Source organism: Psittacula echo (genome assembly GCF_963264785.1).
Source record: "Psittacula echo genome assembly, chromosome: 4".
Classification (NCBI taxonomy): Eukaryota; Metazoa; Chordata; class Aves; order Psittaciformes; family Psittacidae; genus Psittacula; species Psittacula echo.
Window position 1 is genome coordinate 6,255,660 of NC_137738.1, and position 22,597 is coordinate 6,278,256.

Below are 22,597 nucleotides of genomic sequence, written 5' to 3' on the forward strand. Positions count from 1 at the left end.
CGAGCCGAGCCGAGCCGGGAATGAGCACCGCCCAGGGGCAGGCCCCTTGCCTTAGTTGGCTGCGGGCGGCTCAGGCTGTGTCCAGACGGCACATGGTGCGGGGAGGTGTGTTGGCGAGTGAATCCACCTTCGTAAGGGTAAGGGCTTTTTCCTTATTTCCCTTTCTCTTTGCTGCCGCTCTCCTCCGCCCCGCAGCCTCCATGGGTGCCGGTGTGGGGTCTACACTTGCGTTGGTGCCCGCCGTCAAGCCGCTGGAGGGGGAGGCCCCGTGGTGTGCCTGAGATGCTGCGGGGTGTGGGTTTAACTTGGGCTGTCTGGGTCAATCATGGAGAGGGTGAAGCACTCGCACGGCAGCGAGGCCCTGCTTCACCTTCCTCTAGGGTGTCGTGAGTCGGGCTTTTGTCTTCCTGAGGCCGCTGGAAGCTGGTTACTCGTGCTGGGCACAGGCCCCACTGCCCGGCCGAGTACCGGCACGCTGGTAGATGCTGTCGTGTGGTGCTGGCTGCCTGGGGAAAAGGTGGAGGCCACCTGGTCTTGGAAGTAAACAAAATGAGTTATACTTTCTGAGCACTATCAGCCGGGGCTAGATAATAGATGTGGGGATCTTATCAGTGTGTGTGTATAACTACGTGGGTGGAGGGTACAAAGACAATGGAGCTCAGCTCTCTTCAGTGGTGCCCAGTGCCAGGACAGGACTGCAACCCAGGGGTTTCCTCTGAACATCCAGAACCACTAGATGTGGTGTGAGGGTGCCCAGTTGTGGGCAAAGGTTGTCCAGAGAGGCTGTGGAGCCTCCAGCCTTGGAAACACTCAGAAGCCACCTGGACATGGTCCTGGGTAACGGGCTCCAGCTGGCCCTGCTTGAGTAGGGGGTTGGACCAGATAACTGCCAGTGATCCTTTCCAGACTCAGCTGTTCCGTGATAGTGAGCTCCTAAATCAGTGAAACTGTAGTGCACATAAAATTGGCAGTACCATAAAGAAGAGTAACTTGCTATTTGTAACGCCCATTATAGAAAACACAGAACTGGTTGGTATGTTCTAAGAAACGTAAGTGCTTTGCTACATAGTTCTAACTTTACATTAATACAAGTTCAATGGATTTTGAACAGTAAAACAGAGTAACAGAAGTTTTGGGGTGTTATTCCTGTACTTCTGCATATTTTCAAACTGTAATCCAGGGGTATGCCGCAGACTATGTAACAGGTGCAGTGGGGATTCCAGTGAGACAGTTTGTCATTCATCCAGCAAATCCTGATTTTTATGACTTCCATGCTTTGCTGTGAAGTCTGGGTCAATCTTGGATGAAATGCTTGAAATAGTTGATAAAATTGAAGAGAGCTATTATCTTGAAAAAATATTGTGCAGATAATGCAATAAAGATTACTTCAGGACAAGACTTATGTAGTTGACTTAAAAATACTGTTCCAGTGCTCTTTAATTTTGTGGTTGGGTTTTTTTTTGTTGTTGTTGTTTGATGAGGGAAGCTTCCAGTGATCTTTACTTTTAAAAAACCTGAACAAAACAAAACCAAACCAAAACTCAATCGTACAAGATTTATGTACTACATCTACTAAAGGGTGTTTCTTGCCTTTTAATCAGAATTGGTAAGGCCACATCTGCATCCAGTTCTGAGCTCCTCAGCACAAGAGAGATGTGGGCATACTGGAGAGTCCAGTGAAGGGCCACTAAGATTGTGAAGGGCATGGAGCATCCCTCCTAGGAGGGCAGGCTGGGAGAACTAGAATTCTTCAGCCTGGTGAAGAGAGTTCTCAGGGAATCTTATCAATGTGTAAAAAATATCTGAAGAAAGGGTGTAAGAAGACAGAGCCAGGCTTTTTTTGCCATGTTGAACAGTGATATGAGGGACAGCATGAACACAAACTGAAGCACAAGAAGTTCTCTCTGAAGATCAAGAAGCACTTTCTTAATGTGAAGGTAACAGCATGTGCACAGTGCTGTTACCCAGGGAAGCTGGGGAGTCTCTATCTTTAGAGGTGCTTGAGAGCTGTCTTGCCTTGGTCCTGGGCAGCCTGCCTTAGGTGACCTTACTTGAGCAGTAGGGTTGGACCAAGTGACCTCCAGAGGTCATTTCCAACTTCAACCATGCTGTGATTTTGTGAAGCTGGTATTCATACTGAAGATGAGGCCTACTGTTAAATTACAATGAAACTTGTATTTTGTTTTTCTCATGTTAGGGGGAAAAAAAAAGTTGTTAAGGTGTTGTAAGGTGACTTAAGAGATTGTGGCACTAGTAGGTTTGTTAGAACAGGAAAGAAACCTTTAAGAACCACTGATTTCTTATTATAAATTAAGTCTTATTTCTATTGGTTGTCACAATTCCTTTCTAAAAAGGGACTCTTCTTCCAAATGTAGGGTTTTCAAAGGCTACTTTTTGAAGAGCAAAACCTGGCATCTCCACTTCTGCACTGAGCACAACTGAGCAATGGCATCCAGCACATCCAGTGTATTAAACAAGTAAGACTTCACTGTTGTTGGTGTAGGTTTTGGTAATTGAAAGTGTGTCACGTGCATTATTAATGGAAAATACAATTCTAAAATGAACTTTATAGTATATTAAATGTTCCTGGAAATAGGTAAAAAGCAGTTGTTACGTAGTTCATTAGAATTACCAAGGGGCTACAGTTATTGAAAAATGATGGAAGGCAAGTGATAACAAGTTTTGTATTTCGGATGTATATATTTTTGGTATTGGGGTGTTCTTGAATCATTATTCAACACCTGAAACTCAACAGGACATGGTAAAGAAAGGACAGATTTGTATGATATACTTGCATGGGAGGGAATTCTGCCACTGTTAATGATGAGGATATATGTACAGCTTTTGTTGATCACATGTTCTGTTGATTATGGATTGTGCCATTGGTGAAAAAGATGGATCAAAACTCTGCATGTGATCCCATGGTTAAAGCCTGTTTGGATATTTTGGGAGACACATACTTTTCACTGGAGGTGAAGGATCCCTTGAGAAAAGTGTTCGCAAGGTAAAAAATTGAATAGTAAGTCTTTATTTTTTTTTAATGTTTTCCTTACCTAGAAGTGAGTAATCTCTTGTGCTCTACAAATTGTTGTAGTTTAATTACTGAAAGTTTGTGGCACTAATATGCAACGACTGTAGCAACCCCAGGTCTGCTGTGGCAAGAATGTTATTTGCCAATAATTTGACAGAATTCTGATCTGCTGGTAATATGGGATAACGTGACATATGGTGCCCTCGGCATGCAGGTAATATTCACAGCTTACTGTGGACCTTTTATTGCTGCTCTGTCTTTAACGCTTGGTAACTTCAGGAACCAGAACTCTCAATGCCTCGAATTAGGCCAGAGGGGTTGGAAATTCTTGTTTTGTCCCAAGTTGTTGTAAAACCAGTTTTGGTTTTGGAGTCAAAATGCACCACTACATTGATAACTGTTCATTAGGTCTGGTGTGAAGTGTATGTGTGATTGATTTGCTGGAATTTTTTTGTCCTATTTAACTTTGAAATAAATTTATGCCATAATTATTATCCCTAGTTCTTGAGTTTCTCCAGAAGTCACTACTTGATGTACATGAAGGAAACAGGCAAGTAAATGCAATATAAGCTGTTTCTGTTTTTATTTCACTCATGCAAGATAATCTGGTATGGTTTGGCTATCACTTTGATGGCCATACGGTGATGAGAGATGGGAATGTAATTTTAGGATTATACATATTTGAAATTAGAAAAAGCTGTTAATGAGTTTCTTTTGTGGCAGTATGATGATATAAAATAAGAAAGGCAAGGAAGGAAAGTAAAAGCAGTAACATTTAAGGCACTGGTACTGTTTTAGAGCTACTACTTTTAAGGGAGGCCTTTGAGTTGTGGTTTTGCTATCTGAATTGTGACTGAACACCGTAATTAATAGACACACTTATTAAAATTCAGGTAGAGTAATACTCTTCCATTTTCCATGAGTGTTTGATTCAGTATTGATATTCTGTTCAGCCTGTCACAGCAGTCATCATTTAATATCTTGACATTTTCCAGCATTGTGTAACATGACGCCTCTTCACTGTGGCACCAGAGGAGAAGGATGCTTAATGGAGTGTTTTGTACATTAAAAGTTTATGTATTGTCTGTCTTCATGCTAGAAGAAAGTTGAATCATAGAAATATGCTTTATGCATGGAGGAACTGCTTGAAAAATGAGAAAGGAGCAGCACTGTGTTCCATTGGTCTTTTTGGAAGGTTTCTGGAAAAGGTCAGCTCTGCTCAGGCAGAATCAAATGAGAGAAAGTTTGTCACAGGAACCTGCAGAAACTGTAGCAGAATTTGTCTTTTAAGTTTTTAAACTTCATTGCAAAACGCTGCCCTTGAGTCTGCTGCTTGTTTTTTCTATGGTTACATATCTGGTCAAATTGAACATTAAACAAGTTTTCACTATTAATTGTGTCTGAAGTTGGCAGAATATAGTTTTCTGGGGATAATGAAGAATGCTTTTTTTTTTTTTTTCTCTCCTACAAAGAACTACGGAAATCGTATTGTTCAGACTCAGGTGATGCACAACTTACTGATAGCCATTCAAGTTTCAATGGTGCTTGTACAGAAATTACAAGAAAACATCCAAGGAAGTTTGTGGAAACACCATGAGTCTTTTGTATGTGAAGTATGTGTAGTTTACTGAAAAGCTCCACAAACTTCCTAATGGATGGGAAGTTTAGTAATACTCAAACCCATGTGTTTTTATTCAGGACAGTCTTCTTGTCTTTGTAGTAAACACAACCTGTATGTATAAAAACTTAGTGTAGCTTGAAGGGAAATTGAACTGCTGAGATTAATAGGAGTGAGAGCAGTAGCGGGTCTTTTGGCAAGCTATGATTTGTAGATCATGATTTTGTAGTTACAGTTTAACTGTCCAACAAAAAAAAAAGTTAAATGCTGTTACTGATAAATTAGAAACTAACAGAAATACTTCTGAGACTCACCAAATGTCTGTACCTACCAAAACCTTATCTATCTGTATGAATTATGCTGTCAGAGCTATGTATTGGTGCACCATAACAAATAGTGTTCACTTCTTATGCAGATTTTTTTGAAAAGTAGAATTTAATAGAAGTGTCAGTAGGCCACAGTCCTTTGTGTCTTACTGGGCCGTTCTATATTTCCTATCTGTTAAAGGGCATTAATAGTTTCCTATTACACTGGAGTATAAATTCATGAATACTTGCTATCCAGGTGGACACTACAGATTTGTCATTATACAACTACAAGCAGTCTAAGAAAATTCAATACCATCTTTGTAATTTTGATACATAGTTCTAGTACACAGTGTTTGCTACACTCTAATGTAAAATATCTTTTTCTGCCATGTAGCAGCTCCTGCAAACTGTTCAGACTACCGCAGGACTGGCTGTTATTCTGTTTACTAAATCTATGTATGAGCCAGTTGAAGCCAGTTTACCTTGTTTGATAAATATATTTCTTTGCTAAAGAGTCTGTAATGTCATAGTGTCATTGAGCAGTGCTACCCGTGAGGTTGAGAGGCTTTGCTGATGCTGACAGCAGGACTTGCCAATGTCTGTATCACTCTTTGCTGCAGTATAAATTCTTTATTCTCTCCTTGCCTTATGGAATAATAGGAGTAGGGTTTTGAATTTGAGAAAAACAATTTACAAGAAATCTCAGATCTTCTGAGGTTCTCAGTTATGCACAAAATGGCTTTTTCTTGTGCTGAGATATAGTAAAGGGTGGGTTTTTGCTATTACAGTCAATGACTTGCTTCTTGGGTCAGTGAAACACCTGTGTGTGCCAATGTGGTTTGTGAGTAGCTGTAGGACTTTGTATGGAGGACCTCCCTCACTCCGTTCTTCTCTTTCTTTGCCATGGAGCACTGGCTATGCTGGAATGGAAGAACAGCAGCACGGGTGAAAATGGAGTGAAACTGTTATTAGATATCATATCAGTAGTCCTTGAGTTCAGAGTTAGCCTCTCTTTTGATTTGTACTGTTTCATGTTTGGGAGGAGGGGGTTGATTTTTTTACTTGCATTTTCGCATAGTTCATATGGTCCTGGTGGAATATCTTTTTGATGTTTTCAGTGTAATGCTATTAGTTTTTGCCACAGATCATCTTATCTTTTTAATATATTCAGAATAAGTCTATAAGTTTGAAAAATACAATGTCTTGATATTGCATAGATCTAAGTTACATTTTCTCTTGTGTGCTAAAATGAAATTTTGTTTTTCCAGCCTAAGTGGGATTAGTTTACCAACTACCTGATGGTAAGGTGTGGCAGAATCACTTGTTATGTAAGCAGATAACTTCAGCTTTAGGACATCACCTCCTATGATTTTAAAAGTACACAAGAAGAAAACGTGTGCCAATGAGCAAAATAGTTGAAGTAAGATGAGGTTTTTTGTTCTTTTTTTCTGTTTGCAAGGATTATCTGCTTCCATCTAATAAACTGTTAGCCTGCAGATAGTCATTTTTGGTTTTGCTTTTAAAATAGCAAATGTAGTGGCTTGTCAGGTTTATTTTCCCCATATTTAGGGGGTTTTGGCTGTGACCAATTAACAGCATGTGACATAACTAAGCATACACTTCACAACATCCAATTCTTCAACTCCTTTTTATATTAGTTTCTTCCCTTCAATGCATTGTTAGTGTCTCCTTACCTGTTTTAGTGTGAGGTAAGCTAATGTGATAAATAATTGTTTTGAAATTAAAAAAATATTTTAAAAAAATTGAAAAGGTAGTAATGAATTTTTTTTTTGTTTGCTCTTTTTAAAAGGATAAAAGAATCCAATATGGCAATACCTTTGTCTAGAATCCTTGCTATTTGGACTAATTCAGCATTGGCTGCTCTTATTTCAGGCTTCCCAGATCTAAAAATCAAACTTAATGGAAACTCAGATGTGATTGGGAAGCTGCTGGAATACATTTATACGCACTGGGAACAACCTCTGGATGCTGTTAAACACCAAACCAAACTGATGTTCATGAATCTTCTTCAGATACACTGAACCACCATTACTAGATCTGATGAAAACTCAGATCCATTCTTTGCAAGGCTGATAAATCATTTACTAAGCTTGGAATGACATGTCAAAGGGAAATAGACTTCTCCTGGCTGTCTTGAGAAGTGTGTGGGCACTGAAAATATACTACAATTGGACAGAACAATTCCAGTACAAATCCTAGACGTGATGAATGAATCAGTCTCTTGCTATCACTATCCTAGATAATGATTCTTACGATCACTGTCCTAGTGATCTTTTGGAAACCATGTTTATAAATCACAAAGCCCATTTTACTTTGAGTTTTCAAGAAAGCACTTGCACTGACCAGTGGCATGACACCTGGGTTTCTCTTCTCGTAATATTGTGTGAAGGGAACCATGATCAAACTACTTACATGATAGATTACTATTTACCAAAATTGCTCAAACCTAGCCCTGACAGTCTCAGCTACATGATTAGAATTCTTCAGGTTTCTGCAGATGCTAGTCTAGGTAAGAAAATAAATACTGTACTTGTAATTATTATTTTTAAATCTCAGAAATATGATTTCTGATCTATTATTATAATTAATTTGGGATAAAAATTCCAGATAGTTATTATCACTGTTAGTATTTCAGAGTGGAATTCATAATAATCATAAGTGTGTCTTCATGCCATAAGCAAAACCATTAGTATTCTGTGGTTTTATTAGTAAGCTGTGGGTGCCTTACTGTTCTCTTTACACACCAAGCTTTGTTACATACTAGTATTTTTTTTTTGTATTATTTTTTCTGTTCTGCTGGTATTTCTTGCATAAGTGTGCACAGCGACAGGGCTTTTCAGATTGTTTTTTGTTGCAAATATGTGGATATGAGGTTTATGATTCTCATGTAGTTTTTGGCATAATTTAGTGTAACTCTAAGGGCTTGCAAGACCTCACAAGGTCCTTTTTTATGTATGACACGTTCAAGGCAATGCTTTCTGGGAATGATTTATAAGTAGTTTAATCTGTGACAGACACTGTCTTTTGGGGTGGGAGTTGTGTGTTGGAATATCAGGAGTTTCTGACAAACATTGCAATTAGTACATTGTTTGTGTTAATGAAACTATAATTATTACTGGTTTTCATTTTCCATAGGCTCTTGCAGTACTAGAGGAGCTCTTGGAGCATTAATGGCATGCCTAAGGAACAGCCAGGGCTCACAGACACCTGGAACTTTCAAATATCACGAGGAATGGTTTCATATCCACTGAATGTATAAAACAGGCATAGTTGTAGTTCATCAGCACAATCAGGTAAAGGGACAATGTTGGGGGTTTTTGTGTCTTCTAATTAGAAGAATTGCATTGATCCTAAATACTGTGTCAACATTATTTTAAAACAAAGGTATCATAGGTGCCTGTAAGTCTTTTGTGGTGAATATCTAAATATTTTTCAGGTTTTCATTGATGCCATAGGTTTACTATGTGAAAACCATTGTAGCACAGAAATTGTGTCTGTGGAAGAAATGCGACTGTTTCAGTTTTTCATGATGTACAAGTTGAACAGCTAGTCTCCTTCAGTAAGACAACAGATAATTTCTTTACTGAGAAAGGTAATTTCGGACTATGGACAATCTCTAATGTGCCTATTGTGTTATATAGTATAGGACGAGGTAAAGGAATATTAAGGGAACAGCATGACATGGCTGTGCTGTGTTAAAGATCTGCAGGGATTGAGTGCGTCGACATTGTGGAAGTTGCCAAGGTTGCAATGTGGATCATGGTAGAAAACACAGGGAAAATGCGGAAACCGTTTGTGTAAAAAGAACATTTTGGAAGATATGGCAAAAGAAAGCAGTGTAGAAGGAGAAAACAATTAATTTGAGACAGGAAAAAATGAGGGAATAGGTTTGGCAGAAACAGAAGACAAGTCAATCTCTTTCCATTTGTGGCTGGTGCAGACTGAGAAATGAGATGAAAAAATTGTGTTAGAGGGAGTCTTAATAAAGAAATAATACTAGTGGGTAGTAAAAGAACTGGGGGAAGCAGTTCTGAGTTGAGTCAGACTGTGTAAGAGACACTGAAGTATGTAAAAATTATATGCATTAATTGAGCTTTTTTTATAGAGGAATATATGTTCCACAGAAAATGAGGAGGTGGGAGCAGAGGTCTCGGCATGACTTTAGAGGAGGAAGATGGAAGAAGGTGCTGGAGGAGAGCAGGAAGGTGCAGAGGGAGCAGGAAAAGGCTGGTCACAAGAGAGATGGGGAGAAAAAAATTTGGTTTTCGAATGAAGAGAGAAGGATCTGTTCTGTGTTATACTGTATGTGAACTTCTTAAAAATTACAAGCGAAAATTCCCCTTTCCCTTGTTTAACTGTCAGTGATTCTTGCCTTACCTGTGTTTTGCTTTTGTTTTAAAAGTCATTTTGTTGGATACAAGACAGTTCACAGGTGCTTTATAAATTGGAGCAAAATAAAACCAAGCAAGAGTTACTTCAAAACCCAACTAAAAGGTGTCCTCTAGGGATTTTGCAGCAATATAAAACAAGTTAGACTGCTAGAGATACAGATACTAGAGGTGAGATAGCATTTCTGAAAGGTATTTCATTGTTCTTGAAAACACCTCTAGGGTAGGTTAGGCTGTGTGTGTGTGTTAGGGAATAGTGCAGTGCATTAGAAAGAAAACTGTAAAGCAAAACAGGGCTGAGGACCTTATCTGCACTGTATGCACTTTGCAAGGTAATACTGTTTTCTCATAAACTGAGACAACTGAGCTAATACCCTGTAGTATTTGGGGGGTATCTTTAAGATTAATTTAATCCAAAAGTAAAAAATGTTATTGCCCAAGTGATTGCTCCATGGTGTGAACTGAAGTGGGGAATGACTGGAGATTTACCCCCACTCCAAACTAAAATTTTCAGGTAAATGTCTTGTCATCTGCTGGCAGTTTAGTAGCAGATTTTAAATGATGTGTGATACTTAAGCTTGAAGTAGAGATCCATTGAGCTTCAGCCTTCTTCTAGCACTCCAGGTTGATCAGTGAGAGATGATAGAGTTCAGCAAGAAGACTTCCATTTGGAGACTTCTTTTGTATTTGTCCTTTTTTCATATTTGAAGGCTTACGTATCAGTTTCTTTGTGGTAAACTGTTTCTTTGTCAGTACTGTGAAGGTAGGCCTCCCATTCTTCCAAAATTAACTGTAAGGTCATATTTTTTTGGGTAACATGTAAAGCAGAATGTCATGAATTTGGTTACTTAAGAGTTCTGTTTATAGGACAGCAAATAAACTGTCTTAATTTTTTTTCTTGTGATTTTCAGGATTTCATGTCATCTGTATGTGACAGACTTCTTGAGGTACTGTTTCCTGGTTCATCACACCCAACCAGATTTTCTGCACTAAATATTTTAGGAACAATAGCAGAAATATTTTCTGTTCCAGAAGGTGAGAGGACTAATTTAATGGCTGCAGGAATGGGAGATACAGAAGAAAAGTCTTTATCCCAGATAGAAAATTTCTGTCAAAGTAAAATTGTATTCATAGTTCTTTATTTCTGTATTTCCTGCATTGCTTTCATTTTACGTGAAGGAAGGATATTAATGGTTTTTTTGGAAAAAGGAATAGTGAAATAAATGCAGATATTTGTGGCCTGTTGAATATCTTCCATAAATTGGGGTTTTCTTGCATAGCCTGTTTTTAGCAAGGCTTTTCAATGAATTTTTGTTATGAAGAAAACTTTTGGGCAACTTTACCCCCTTTTCCTGTTCTGACATCTTGATAATGTGTAATTGAGAACATTGAGACCATAAAAGCTCTTTATTGAAAAGGCTTGCATGTCATAGCCTCATTATATTATTATACTAAATAAGGAACTATTTAATTGGACAGTTTATGATGATGTGCTGCTGTTACTTTAAATATTCTTCACAATTGTACGACAACCTCAATTCAAGAAGTTTTAGTTAGTATTGATGGTCTTGCTAAATCTTCTCTTTCGGATCACATGGCCAACATGAAAGTATGTTTTCAGTCTTAAATTGTAACTAGGCTGATTTTGAGAGGGAATTAAAAATGCCTTCTTGGTAGATCTTTTCTCGAAACCCCTGGTAAAACATTAATTAACACATTAATTTTATTATGAGTTTGTGGTATGTTGCTGATTTATTTATTTTTAAATAGAAAGTTGTATTGCGAGATGTTTATAATAGCAGCTTTAGGATTTCAGAAGCTTTCTATAAACGAGATTTAGCTGCTGTTGTGTTCTATGCTGGAATGTGGTGCACGGTGCACTTGTTTACATCTTAAAGTTTCTGGCTTCTTTACAGCATTAGGTTAGTCACCAGAAGTCAGGACTCCGTTAAATCTGAATTAAAAGCAAAAAGTGTAGTAATGGCTTCCATTTGAGGGAATTATTTCTAGGACAAAAAGAACCCCAAAAAAACAAACCCCAAAACACACTGATGTTTTAAACCTTTTTGGGGTGGATTGTCTAATATTACATGCTTCCAGGAAAGGATTTTTTAAGCACGGCTAAACTAGAGGTTATTTTTAGTGCTGAATTTAATATGAATAAATGAGATGCTGGGTTTTGGCAACAAGTTACTTTCTGTATTACTGAGTGACTTTTTTTGGATATGGTAACCTTTTTTCTCAACAGTAAACATGGCATTTTAAGACCTATTAAGAGAAATAAGTAATATTAAAATAATACTTTAGCCAGAATTTTATTTTAATGTTTTAGTATAACTAGGCAAAATGTGAGTACAGTGATTATTCTGTAAAGAATTACAACAAAGCTATGTGAGACGTTGATTTCTTTGAAGAGGCCAGGCACAAGTTTTTCAGTTGAAACAGGAGATTTATTCTACTTGTGTCCAAACTTTGATCCAGTGTTTTGCCAGTACTTTTGAGGAAGTAAAAGTTCTGGTAACCGGGTTGTTGATGAAACTACATGATGTTGCATTTAGTTTAGAGATATGTAATAAAAGATAGTTTAAATGGAATAATTTTGCAAAAGATTAATGTTCTGTATTACACCAGGTACTAGAGTTAGGTAGAAAGCATAGCCCCTGAAAAAGAGAAGTCAGTCCAAGTTCTCTGCAATAGTGTTCATCGCTAAGCATCTTCTGTATATTTTTTCAGAGCTTCTGCCCTCACATAAGGAGGCTTGTTTCTCTAATGGGTGAAGGTGTTTGGGAAGTTCAGGGGTGTGACTGTGAACTATCAGATAAGTTATTAATGCAATCTACTTGCTTAGCTATGCCTTCCCTTTGTAAACAATTGAGGCATTTTGGGTTGGTTACTCATATTGTAGCAAATTGGGCTCTATGTTTCTTTTCCTGTCAGATTTGTCTCAGATCTTATCGTCTGTTTGTCTTTTTTGATTTCTCCCAAATTTTGCCTGATACTGATTTTTCTGCTTATTACTTCATAAAAAGTTACTTTTAAATTCCTAAGTATTGTCAAACTAAAACTGGCTCCTGATGAACTGTGCTTCTCTATGATGTCCATTAGCAGATAAGCCACGGTATTGTGAAAACAAAACAAAAAACCCCAACAAAACACAAAACCAGAAACCAAAACCGTTCTCCTCTGAAGTGCAACATGTTTGAATTTGCTTTATAAATGACTGTCCCCATCCTCAGTGCATCCGCAATTGCATCTTTGCTAAATACGTACACACACGTTTTGAGTGTAAGGTGATCAGTGTACAAAATAAGTGTTTCTTAAGAAACATATACCAGCAGACTTACTGAAAAGCAGGTTCTTGGATTCCAAGGTGCTAAGTAGTTTAATTAAATCAATATGGAAGTTCAGTAAAATAAGCAATATTGTGCTTTGGGGTTTTCTTTTCAGGGTTCATGATTTGAGACATGGTTGTAGTTGCCATAGATGAAGCAAATGCATGGGTAACCTCATGTCTCCTTGTTATATGCTCCTGTTGTTATTTATCCATAATTTGTTATTTCAGTCTGTAATTGATTCTAACATTGAGATGCTGCATGGTATAAATATAAATAAAATAGACACATGTATCCTCAAACATTGGGCAGGTTCTTTACTGAGTAGTGCATGATTCAAATATTTAACCATCAGCTTCTGTTCTTTAATATTTTGCTGTACTGTGTTATATTAACCTGGCTGTAAGGGTGAAGTCTGACTTGCAGTATGTGGTAGGTAACTTCGATTTCATCATGGGCAGTGGGATTGTCCCTGCATATAGGATCTGGGTTGTGTTTCTCACAGCTGCTGTTTAATTCAGATAGACTAAATTGACTATTAACAAAAATTTGTGGAGGTTAGGTAACTGAAAATCAACAGTAAGTTTTATTTAAATGACAAAAGAATGAAAAGTGTAAACAAGGAAATTGCTGTGCATTTCCCATGGAATTGTTATGTAAACAGGCTTTATTCCTATCTCTCTAAACAGATTTGTTTCTTAGAAAATACAGTATATGTATGTATAATGTAAATGTGTACTTTTAACAGTTTTGGTTACCAAGCTTTTGCTGATGAATGTTGAAGAAGAAGTATTTCAAGATAAGAAAGAAGTCTCTGCTCCAAGCAGCAGCATCATTCCTGGTATATGGGAAAGTGCATTGTATAACTGGGGCTTTGCAGCAATTACCTTTTAAGTAGGTAACACATACTGCTAAATGTTATGTCATAACTCTTTATTTAAGCCCAGGGGAAGAGCTTTATGTTCAGGAGAACATAAAAGCATACAGTATTATTTGAAATGAAATCCAGTACCTCTGGCTTTTAGAGCTCTTATTGGCTGCTGCACTGTTTAGCTAAGGTGTTGGATACTTCCTTTGCATGTGTTAAACTCAGCCTTAGGACTTTTCAAACTGTACCGTTTATAGTTCTCATAAATACTGTGGTGGAAGTATCTTTAATTTCGGTTCTTTCTTTAAATATAAAATGATTTTTAATCCATGTTGTGTTCTTTTTTTGTGATTTTGTTGTGCAGTTGGTTGGTTCTTTTTTTTTTTTTTTTTTTAAAGTTAACTTGACATTGGTAGCTGAATGGAAGGAAATAGTGGCCAGGCTCATTATATTGTCATACAAACTCTCTGCCGTAGTATCACCAGTAGTGCAGAGCTCATCACCAGAGGGGCTTATTCTAGTGGATAATGATTCAGGTAAACAAACCCCCAAAATAAGTTCTCTTAAAAATCTGAAACTGCTAAAGCCCTGTTTGTCTTTCTTACAGTGATTCAGAACTAGAGCTAGCACCGCTCCTTTTTAATTTCTCTTCTTGTGTCATAATCTTAAACCACTTTCTGATACCTTGACTTCTGCACTGAAAAAAAAAAAACCACCACCAAACATTTTCAGATTGTATCGTTTTTTCTGTTTTGAAACAGATGCCTAAAAAGTAAAGTCTAGTTTTCTTTATTCCCTAATCCTCATAATCACCATAGTTTTGGTGGGTTTTTAGTGCTAATAGGTTTCTTTTGTACTTTACATACCCAAAATGAATTACATTTGTATCAAGAGATGGAAGTAAAAACCCAAAGTATCTTCAATGTGTTTGAAAGAACACTGCAAAGTATAGTCTGAAAAGCTGGCTGACCATGTGCCAATGGAATATGTGTGCACAAAAATGAGGAGTAAAGCTAATGCTGTATTAGTAATTAAATCAAGAAATTCTTTATAGAGCAGGCATTTTATGTGGGTGATCAAAATTGTAAGTTACGTGCGCCATATAATGTTACAGTTCTTCAATAAATCTGTCAGAGGCTGGTTATTCATGTGCATGGTTTTAAAGTCTAGTTCATTGTGTTTCTGAAGATTGTGGTTAATCTCTCCTAGAGCACAAGCGAAAATGAGTTATCTTGATACTGGCCTAGACTTTATTGCCTTAACTGCACTGGCCAGGTAATCTTTAACACCTTTTCTGTCAAGCAATGCTTTTAATGCTTTTCTTGTTTAGAGGTGTTACTGTGATTTCCCTCTCCAGTATACACAAGACTAGTGGGGAATATGTTCATGCGATAAAACTTGTTGCGTGTAATTACATAAGCAGAAGCTTCTCTTTGAAAGATTCCAGTGGTAAAATGTTAGATAGTATTTGTCTACTTCAATGAATAGCAGCTATGAAATGGAGCCTTACAGTGATAAACAAATTGTAAACTTTTAGTATATGACAGAATTATTTTATAGAATATCTGTACATTTTAACATTTAATAGTTTATCCAAGCTTTTTAAGTTTTAAATGCATGAACTTTCTTTCCTCACATGTTTTTTTACTATGTTTAAAATAGTTTTGGTTGGGCCATATGTTTTGTTTCATGAAAAGTCTGTATATATGTTGAAGTGGCACGGTAGTCACCAGATGGGGATGTTGTGTTAGAAACATGATGCCTTCGCCAGGCCTCTTCCTATGGGAGCACCTGAGTTAAAACCCAAGTAACAGTGAGTGATGAATTGATGATTGATGTGGAGTTTGTGAGAGCCTGGCTCCAAAGTTGTAGGTGTTTGTATGGTTCAGTGTGCATGTGAATACCAGTTGTGACCAGAATATCCCTACTAAATGGAACAAAGCACAGTGAGTGTTGAGGAGTGGAAGCAATTAGGGTCAACTGAATTATCTTTTGGGTAAGCAAGCTTAGAAATTTTTTCATAGATTGTGTTTCGTAAGAAGATCAGGCTGAACTTGTTAAAATTACAAATCTGTGTCTGAGAACCTCAAGTTACTCTATTACATTTGTTGCTTTCTGTTTTTAAGTCAAAGAAAGGCAAACGTCACAGCTGAAATGGTTCTTGTGTGTTGCTGGAGAAGCATGAAGGAAGTGTCTCTGCTCTTAGGGACACTGTGTTTTGCCTTTAGAGGCTACATCTGAACCTTCAGATAGGTTGATGATTGCAGGAAGATACGGAAGTAATTTTTTTTATAAAATCTTCACTTTCTGGAGTGGTGGGTGGGGGAAGGGCAGTTTTCTGAAACCTTTATTTTCTAAATCCTACATTCTGTACGAGACTTCTTAAAAATGTACTGCTATGTTCTTCTCGTGGCTTTCTTGTTTCATTATACTTGGTAAACAGTCTACTTTTTGATAAAGTGGTATTCAGAAAGCATATATATGGTAATAACAGGTAAGTGAAGAAATTACAATATAGCTAACAAACTCAAGGAATATTCATTCTAATTGTATTGGGGTATTTATAAGATACATGCTGTGCTTAGGGATACAAATGCCTTCCTGCCTCCCCCCATTGGTATATATCAGGCAGTAACAGAGCTGCTAGAAATCTGCTAAACTGATTTCATATTCAGAGGGGCCCTTTGTTTCGTTTTGAACTCTAGATGTTGGAATGCTATTCCAAGCTCTTCACTGATTGAACTTTATAATCATTAATTCTGAAAGTTAAACATGCTGACTAGGTGTAGTCTTGTCCTCTGTAGGAGACTGAATTATTCATACTTCGTATTCAACGTGACTCTTTTTCCTCCAATTTTTTTTATTTAGGAGATGAGAAATGCTAATATGCCATCTGCCATTAGCAGAAATGCTAATATGCCATTTCTTATAGAATGTTGAGTGTAGTGTTTACAAGAAATTAGATTACCACAAGCATTTATTTGGGAAATATTTTGTGTTTATTTCCAGTTTTAACTGATGACCTTTTTGTTTCCATATGGTTTCAACAAAACCAGCCTCTACATGGAAGATTGAACTATGTGAGACATACTGCTTTCTAACCTCTTTTTATTCCAGCAGAAAATACTTAGTTTTTCTTAGGTGTTAGAACTTACCATCTTAAAATAAATAATAGGGTCATGTACTGCATATCTTATTTCTTATGTTATTTAATGTTGTAGTGCCATGGAAATAGTGTTAGTATATTTATTCTTACATTGTCTTGAGCCTTCATGTTTTCATCTGGTTAACAGCTGTGCTTGTATTGTCGCAGAGGTCTGGAGGGTAGATGAGAGAACAGATACGCATTTCCACCATTATGTTCCTTAATTTGCTCCAAGTCAAAAAGGAATTGGTATTTTAAAATGAGTCAGCTCTAACTGTAGCATCTCTATTTAGAAAGTAGACATTAGTACTTGCCCTTTCAGAAATGCTGTGTCATTAAGCAACATATATTCTTTTCCTGTAGATGCCCAATTTATGCTTCTGATGTCTTCCTGTAGAACAGAATATCTGAGTTCTAATTTCCAGAATGCTAATTGATGAAAAGTCAGTTGGAAATCCTGGTTTTCCTGAGGCTTGCAATGAAATACAATTTGGCTGAATGTATAACAAATATTACAGGAAGAAGTGTGGGCATTTTCTCTGCAGTTTTTGTAACTGGCATTACACTAATGGGATTTCATCATAATTGACTGCAAATGTCAATACCTAAATTGTATTGTAGCTTCAAACTTTCACTTAAACATTTTTCAGTGTTGACAAACAAGAGAATTGGATTTTGGTATCTTATGCATGTAGAGCTTTCTCTAAAAGTTACCCATTCTTTAAGTGTTAAAAGAAACACAGGAATTGCTTAGTATATCTGGAGGAATCTCTACTCAAATACATATTCTACCTTTCATTCTCCATCTGACCCTAAAAGTCCAGAGATGGCAGGCTCAAAGCTTTACCTGTTAAACAGTATTGTGTCCTAGTGATCACCATGTAATCAACAAAACAATATCTTATGAAGACTATGTTGATTTTGTCATGTAACTCCCAAATCGTGAGACAATGCACCAAGTCTGGAGGAACTTTTAGCTCTTTTTCAAACTCCTGTTTATCTCATCAGTGAAGTTTTAAGATGATTTTGGGAGATGAGCTGGCCAGAACTGTGTACCTAAGTGAAAAGAAACAGCAGAAGTAAAGACTTTTTACTGTCCCAGTGCCAGGGGTTAACCAGAGAGCTGATCTGAGCCCATGTGATGGAACACAGACTTTGAAGTACTGATAACCCTTAGTACTTGTTACTTATTTGTGTCACCAGTGCCGAAGTATGGCGACCATTGCTGCTTTACAGTTCTTTCTAGTCAAGGAAGCACTTAAACTAACAAAACCCCTGAACCCACCAAAACCAGCCTCTCCCCAGTTCTTAATGTAATCAATCAGCCTACCTCCTCAGGAGTTCAGTATGGTTAGTTACTTGTTGTCTCTAACTGGGAGATGCTTTTGCAGTCCTTTATGGGTTTAAAACCATCCTTTAATGGTTTAAAAAAACACCTTCTGTAATATAGTACCCTACTATAATGGCACCATATTGCCAGGAAAATAAGATATGGAGGGACAAATGTACCAACTGTCTCTGCAAGCAAAGTTGGTAGGGTCACCTTTACTTACAGTTGCTTTGGATCTTTGTGATGTTACAGAAAATGTGAATTCCGTGACTCATTCTCCATCCTGATATATGAAGTACAGTTTATGACACAGGGAAGCTAGATGCTCATAGCTAGCATTATACTATTAGATAAGAATGCAAGTGCTTATGCACTTGCATCACAATGAGTCCCATGGCATCTGTGAGGGCAGTTACAGCAGTGTTTTTTCTCCAGATTCTATGAGCAGAAATGTATGTATCAAAGTTCAGGATGAAATAAGCTTTTAGTCAATGTGGCTGTTGCAAAAAGCTCAGAAATATAAATAGTGAAGCTGAAAGTTACATGACCTCCCCTCCAAAAAAATGAATTATTCTAAAAATGCAAGGGTGGTTGTGGAACAGGACAGCAATCCGATCTGCATGTGTATGGTTTTCTTGGTTTGGTTTACACACATGGAGAGTTGGCCTGTCTGTGGGTCAGTTTCTTCTGGAAAAAGGGCACTTACTCCTGCTTTTGGGCTAGAAAGCTGAAACCCTGTAAGTACATCATCTAGCTTAAAATCCACTCAGAGAAATGACTGTTTTAGCTGAAGTATCTCCAGTTACTGTTTGTTTTACATCAAGTGGGTTTATCTGCAGGAAACAGTAAGTCGATGTAGTCTCCATTTTTTTTTTTCTTTTCACTATTAGTCATTGTTTGGGCATTACTTAACTTATGAGTAGGGTGGAAAACCATATAGCTAGTTATGACATTAACTTCTCTGACACTGGAATTACTTGTCAGACTATTAAAGTACGTTATTTTATAAATAACAGAATAAGCAGACTATTATAAGAAACTTGACATGATTTTATGATGGCTTTTATGTAAAAGCTTTGAAGAAGCTTTTGCTGAAGAACTCTTAGGAAATATTCTTGAAGAAAAAATTGCATAATAGAATTAAGTATGTTCTATGTGTTCTAAATTATATTGCAAGTTCGACTTTTGACCTTGAAAATTGATGAGGATTAGGGAAAAGATAAAAAAGCGTCTCTTTTTTTAGCATGAGATTGTGTAGAACTGTAAGCTTCCAAACAGCTTTAAACCATTGTTACTTTCTACAGTTCTGCTATCAGTGAAAGTTTAATGCTAGCATTTAGCTTCTTGAGACTTAAACATAGCTTCCATTACTACATACAGACACCAGCTTTTCTGGTTTAAAATTGTTTCTAGTAGATACAGGCAATTATGCAGAATCCTGGAACCTTAAAGCCAGCTCAGGGAGGTTTGTTCACCTTTGGCACAATTTTTGAAGTTCAAATCTCTTTGTAAATGTTTGTTTCTTCAGGAATTCAGGCAAACAAGAAGGGCTCTAAGTTTGCTCCCTCTAGAAGTCAGAGTTGCTCCACAGCACGGCTCCAGGCAACTCCCCCGACTCCCACTCGGCGCTCTCTCCAGCAGCCCCCCCTCTGCCAGCTCCTACATGGATTCCACCCGCCCAGCCCCAGCTCACCTTTTGTCTGCTGCTGCTCTGCTCCTCCCTTGGCTCACACCAACCCCTTCATGGCCACCCAGGGTAAGGCAGCCCCCTGTAAGAGGGAGGGTTTATCATCATCAGCCTCAGTGCCTGCACCTGGGGCTCCTCCAGCCACAGCCCAACAGGAGCAGGGGGCCATCACCTGACCCTCACTCTGCAATAACCTCCCACAGGCCTTGTCACAGCTTCAAGCCTGGTGCAAAAGGAGTGCAAACACTGCGGTGAAGGGCAAAGGAGATGATGAGTAGCATTTATTTAGTCATGCACCTAACAAGCTGCAAGAGTGGGTGTGCTCCAGAACCCTGGGCCTGTCCATGGAACACCACAGCAGTCGTTCCCTGAGCTGCCTTCATCACAGCCAGCTCCTTGAGCAAGGAGAGGGTGCCACAAATGAGGAGTGGGGAGCAGAGCACTCAGGAGAAAAGTGACAGCCGGCTGGATGGGAGGTGTAGCCAGGAAGTATGAGGCAGAGAAGGGCATGGTGAGAGAAAGACAGGGACAGGGAACACAACAGAGGTGGAGAAAGAAGCAGCAGAAATAGGGAGTAGAGGCAGGACAGAGAAGCAAAAAGGGTCAGGAAGGATGATGAAGAGGCAGAGAAACATTGGGACAGGCAGTGTGACAGAGACAGAGAGTGAGAAGTAAGAGGAAAGCAACAGGCTGCAGAGCACAGAGGGAAGAAGTACAAAAGCCAGACAGGGCAGGTTGGAAAAAGAGACCTTCAGAAGTGACTACAGGGCAGAGAGGAAGGAAATTAAGATTTTAAACAGGGACACAGAGCAAAACTGAACAAGAAAACAAAAAAATAATGATGGGGCAGAGGGAGAAACTTAACCTGAGGGATAGGGAGCAGGGTAAAGAAAGAGAGAGACAGAAAGAAATAGGCTCAGGAGATACTACAGAGCCAAGAAGGAATACCTTGAACAAAGGAGACAAGGACCCAGACAGAGACAAAGACGACAAAAAATACCAACAGGTGGCAGGGCACAGAGGGAGGAATGCGAAAATGGTGCCTGGGAGACAGAAAAGGAGAAACCAGGGCAGGCTCCGGGGGAGCTCTGGCGAACCGGGAAATACGCGGTCCCTGCACCCCGGTGCCTGCCCAGCGCCTGCCCCTTGTCCGTCCAGGCAGCTCTCAGGGAGCTACCCGGGGCTCGCCTCCAGTTGACCGGGAGCTCCCGCACCCTCACTGCGGGCTGCCAGGGGGCAGGAGACACCCCTGCGCTGCCCCAAGGGGCTCACTCCCCCCTCTTCTCTTCTCTTCTCCTCTCTTATCTCTCTCCTCTCTATGGGCTCAGCCTTCACCTGCCGCTGCCACCGGGACCCGACCCTGCGAGCCGCCATGTTGCTCCAGGGAACTGCGCATGCGCGGGATATGGACGGCGCGCCAGTAGGGACAAAAAACCGGCGCGCGAAAGCCAGGCTGCGGTCACGGGAAAGTAATGCGAGCGCGCGGAGCCACCGCCGACACCGGGAAAATGGTGCAGCGGAGGCGTTCCTTACCGGGAAACCGCGGAGAGCGCGCAGCACCGGCCCGCAGGCCCTGCAGGATCGCGCTGCTGGTACCCGCCAACATCAAGTACAGGAGCGCCAAAGCGCATGCGCGGATCCCGTGCTGCAGTACCAAATATTGGCCACATGATGGCAGCAGAAAGAGGTGCACGTCCCCTCCCCGCACCTGCAGTACCACAAACGTGCCACATGATGGCAGCACAAAAGCGCAGAGCGCCCCCCACCTGCAGTACCTAATATTGGCCACATGATGGCAGCAGAGGGAGGGGCAGAGCGGCACCCACCTGCAGTACCTAATATTGGCCACATGATGGCAGCAGAAAGAGGCGCAGAGCGGCACCCACCTGCAGTACCAAATATTGGCCACATGACGGCAGCAGAGGGAGGCGCAGAGCGGCACCCACCTGCAGTACCGAATATTGGCCACAGGATGGCAGCAGAAAAAGGCGCAGAGCGGCAACCACCTGCAGTCCCTCAAATTGGCCACATGATGGCAGCAGAGGGAGGCGCAGAGCGGCACCCACCTGCAGTACCTAATATTGGCCACATGATGGCAGCAGAGGGAGGGGCAGAGCGGCACCCACCTGCAGTACCAAATATTGGCCACATGATGGCAGCAGAGGGAGGCGCAGAGCGGCACCCACCTGCAGTACCTAATATTGGCCACAGGATGGCAGCAGAAAGAAGCGCAGAGCGGCACCCACCTGCAGTACCTAATATTGGCCACATGATGGCAGCAGAAGGAGGCGCAGAGCGGCCCCCACCTGCAGTACCTAATATTGGCCACATGATGGCAGCAGAGGGAGGGGCAGAGCGCCTCCCACCTGCAGTACCTAATATTGGCTACATGACGGCAGCAGAGGGAGGGGCAGAGCGGCCCCCACATGCAGTACCTAATATTGGCCACATGATGGCAGCAGAGGGAGGTGCAGAGCGGCACCCACCTGCAGTACCAAATATTGGCCACATGATGGCAGCAGAAAGAGGCGCAGAGCGGCACCCACCTGCAGTACCTAATATTGGCCACAGGATGGCAGCAGAGGGAGGGGCAGAGCGGCACCCACCTGCAGTACCTAATATTGGCCACATGATGGCAGCAGAAGGAGGCGCAGAGCGGCACCCACCTGCAGTACCTAATATTGGCCACAGGATGGCAGCAGAAGGAGGCGCAGAGCGGCACCCACCTGCAGTACCTAATATTGGCCACATGATGGCAGCAGAGGGAGGGGCAGAGCGGCACCCACCTGCAGTACCTAATATTGGCCACATGACGGCAGCAGAGGGAGGGGCAGAGCGGCCCCCACATGCAGTACCGAATATTGGCCAC

General features: G+C 40.1%; 1 protein-coding gene across 1 annotated transcript; it reads left to right on the plus strand.

Moving 5' to 3' along the window:
- Positions 1-325: 325 nt before the first annotated feature.
- Positions 326-21,400, plus strand: THADA (THADA armadillo repeat containing; the record flags this gene model as incomplete). The annotated part of the gene is given in 23 exon segments (XM_080614998.1): positions 326-386; positions 3,533-3,585; positions 4,504-4,638; positions 4,644-4,715; positions 5,352-5,442; positions 5,746-5,815; positions 5,817-5,978; positions 6,768-6,996; positions 7,000-7,074; positions 7,078-7,092; positions 7,096-7,191; positions 7,193-7,487; positions 8,114-8,163; positions 8,165-8,237; positions 8,240-8,271; positions 8,415-8,525; positions 8,529-8,570; positions 9,381-9,503; positions 10,278-10,401; positions 11,783-11,935; positions 13,447-13,539; positions 19,570-19,797; positions 21,057-21,400. Coding segments are annotated over 23 exon segments (2,727 nt in total).
- Positions 21,401-22,597: the final 1,197 nt, after the last annotated feature.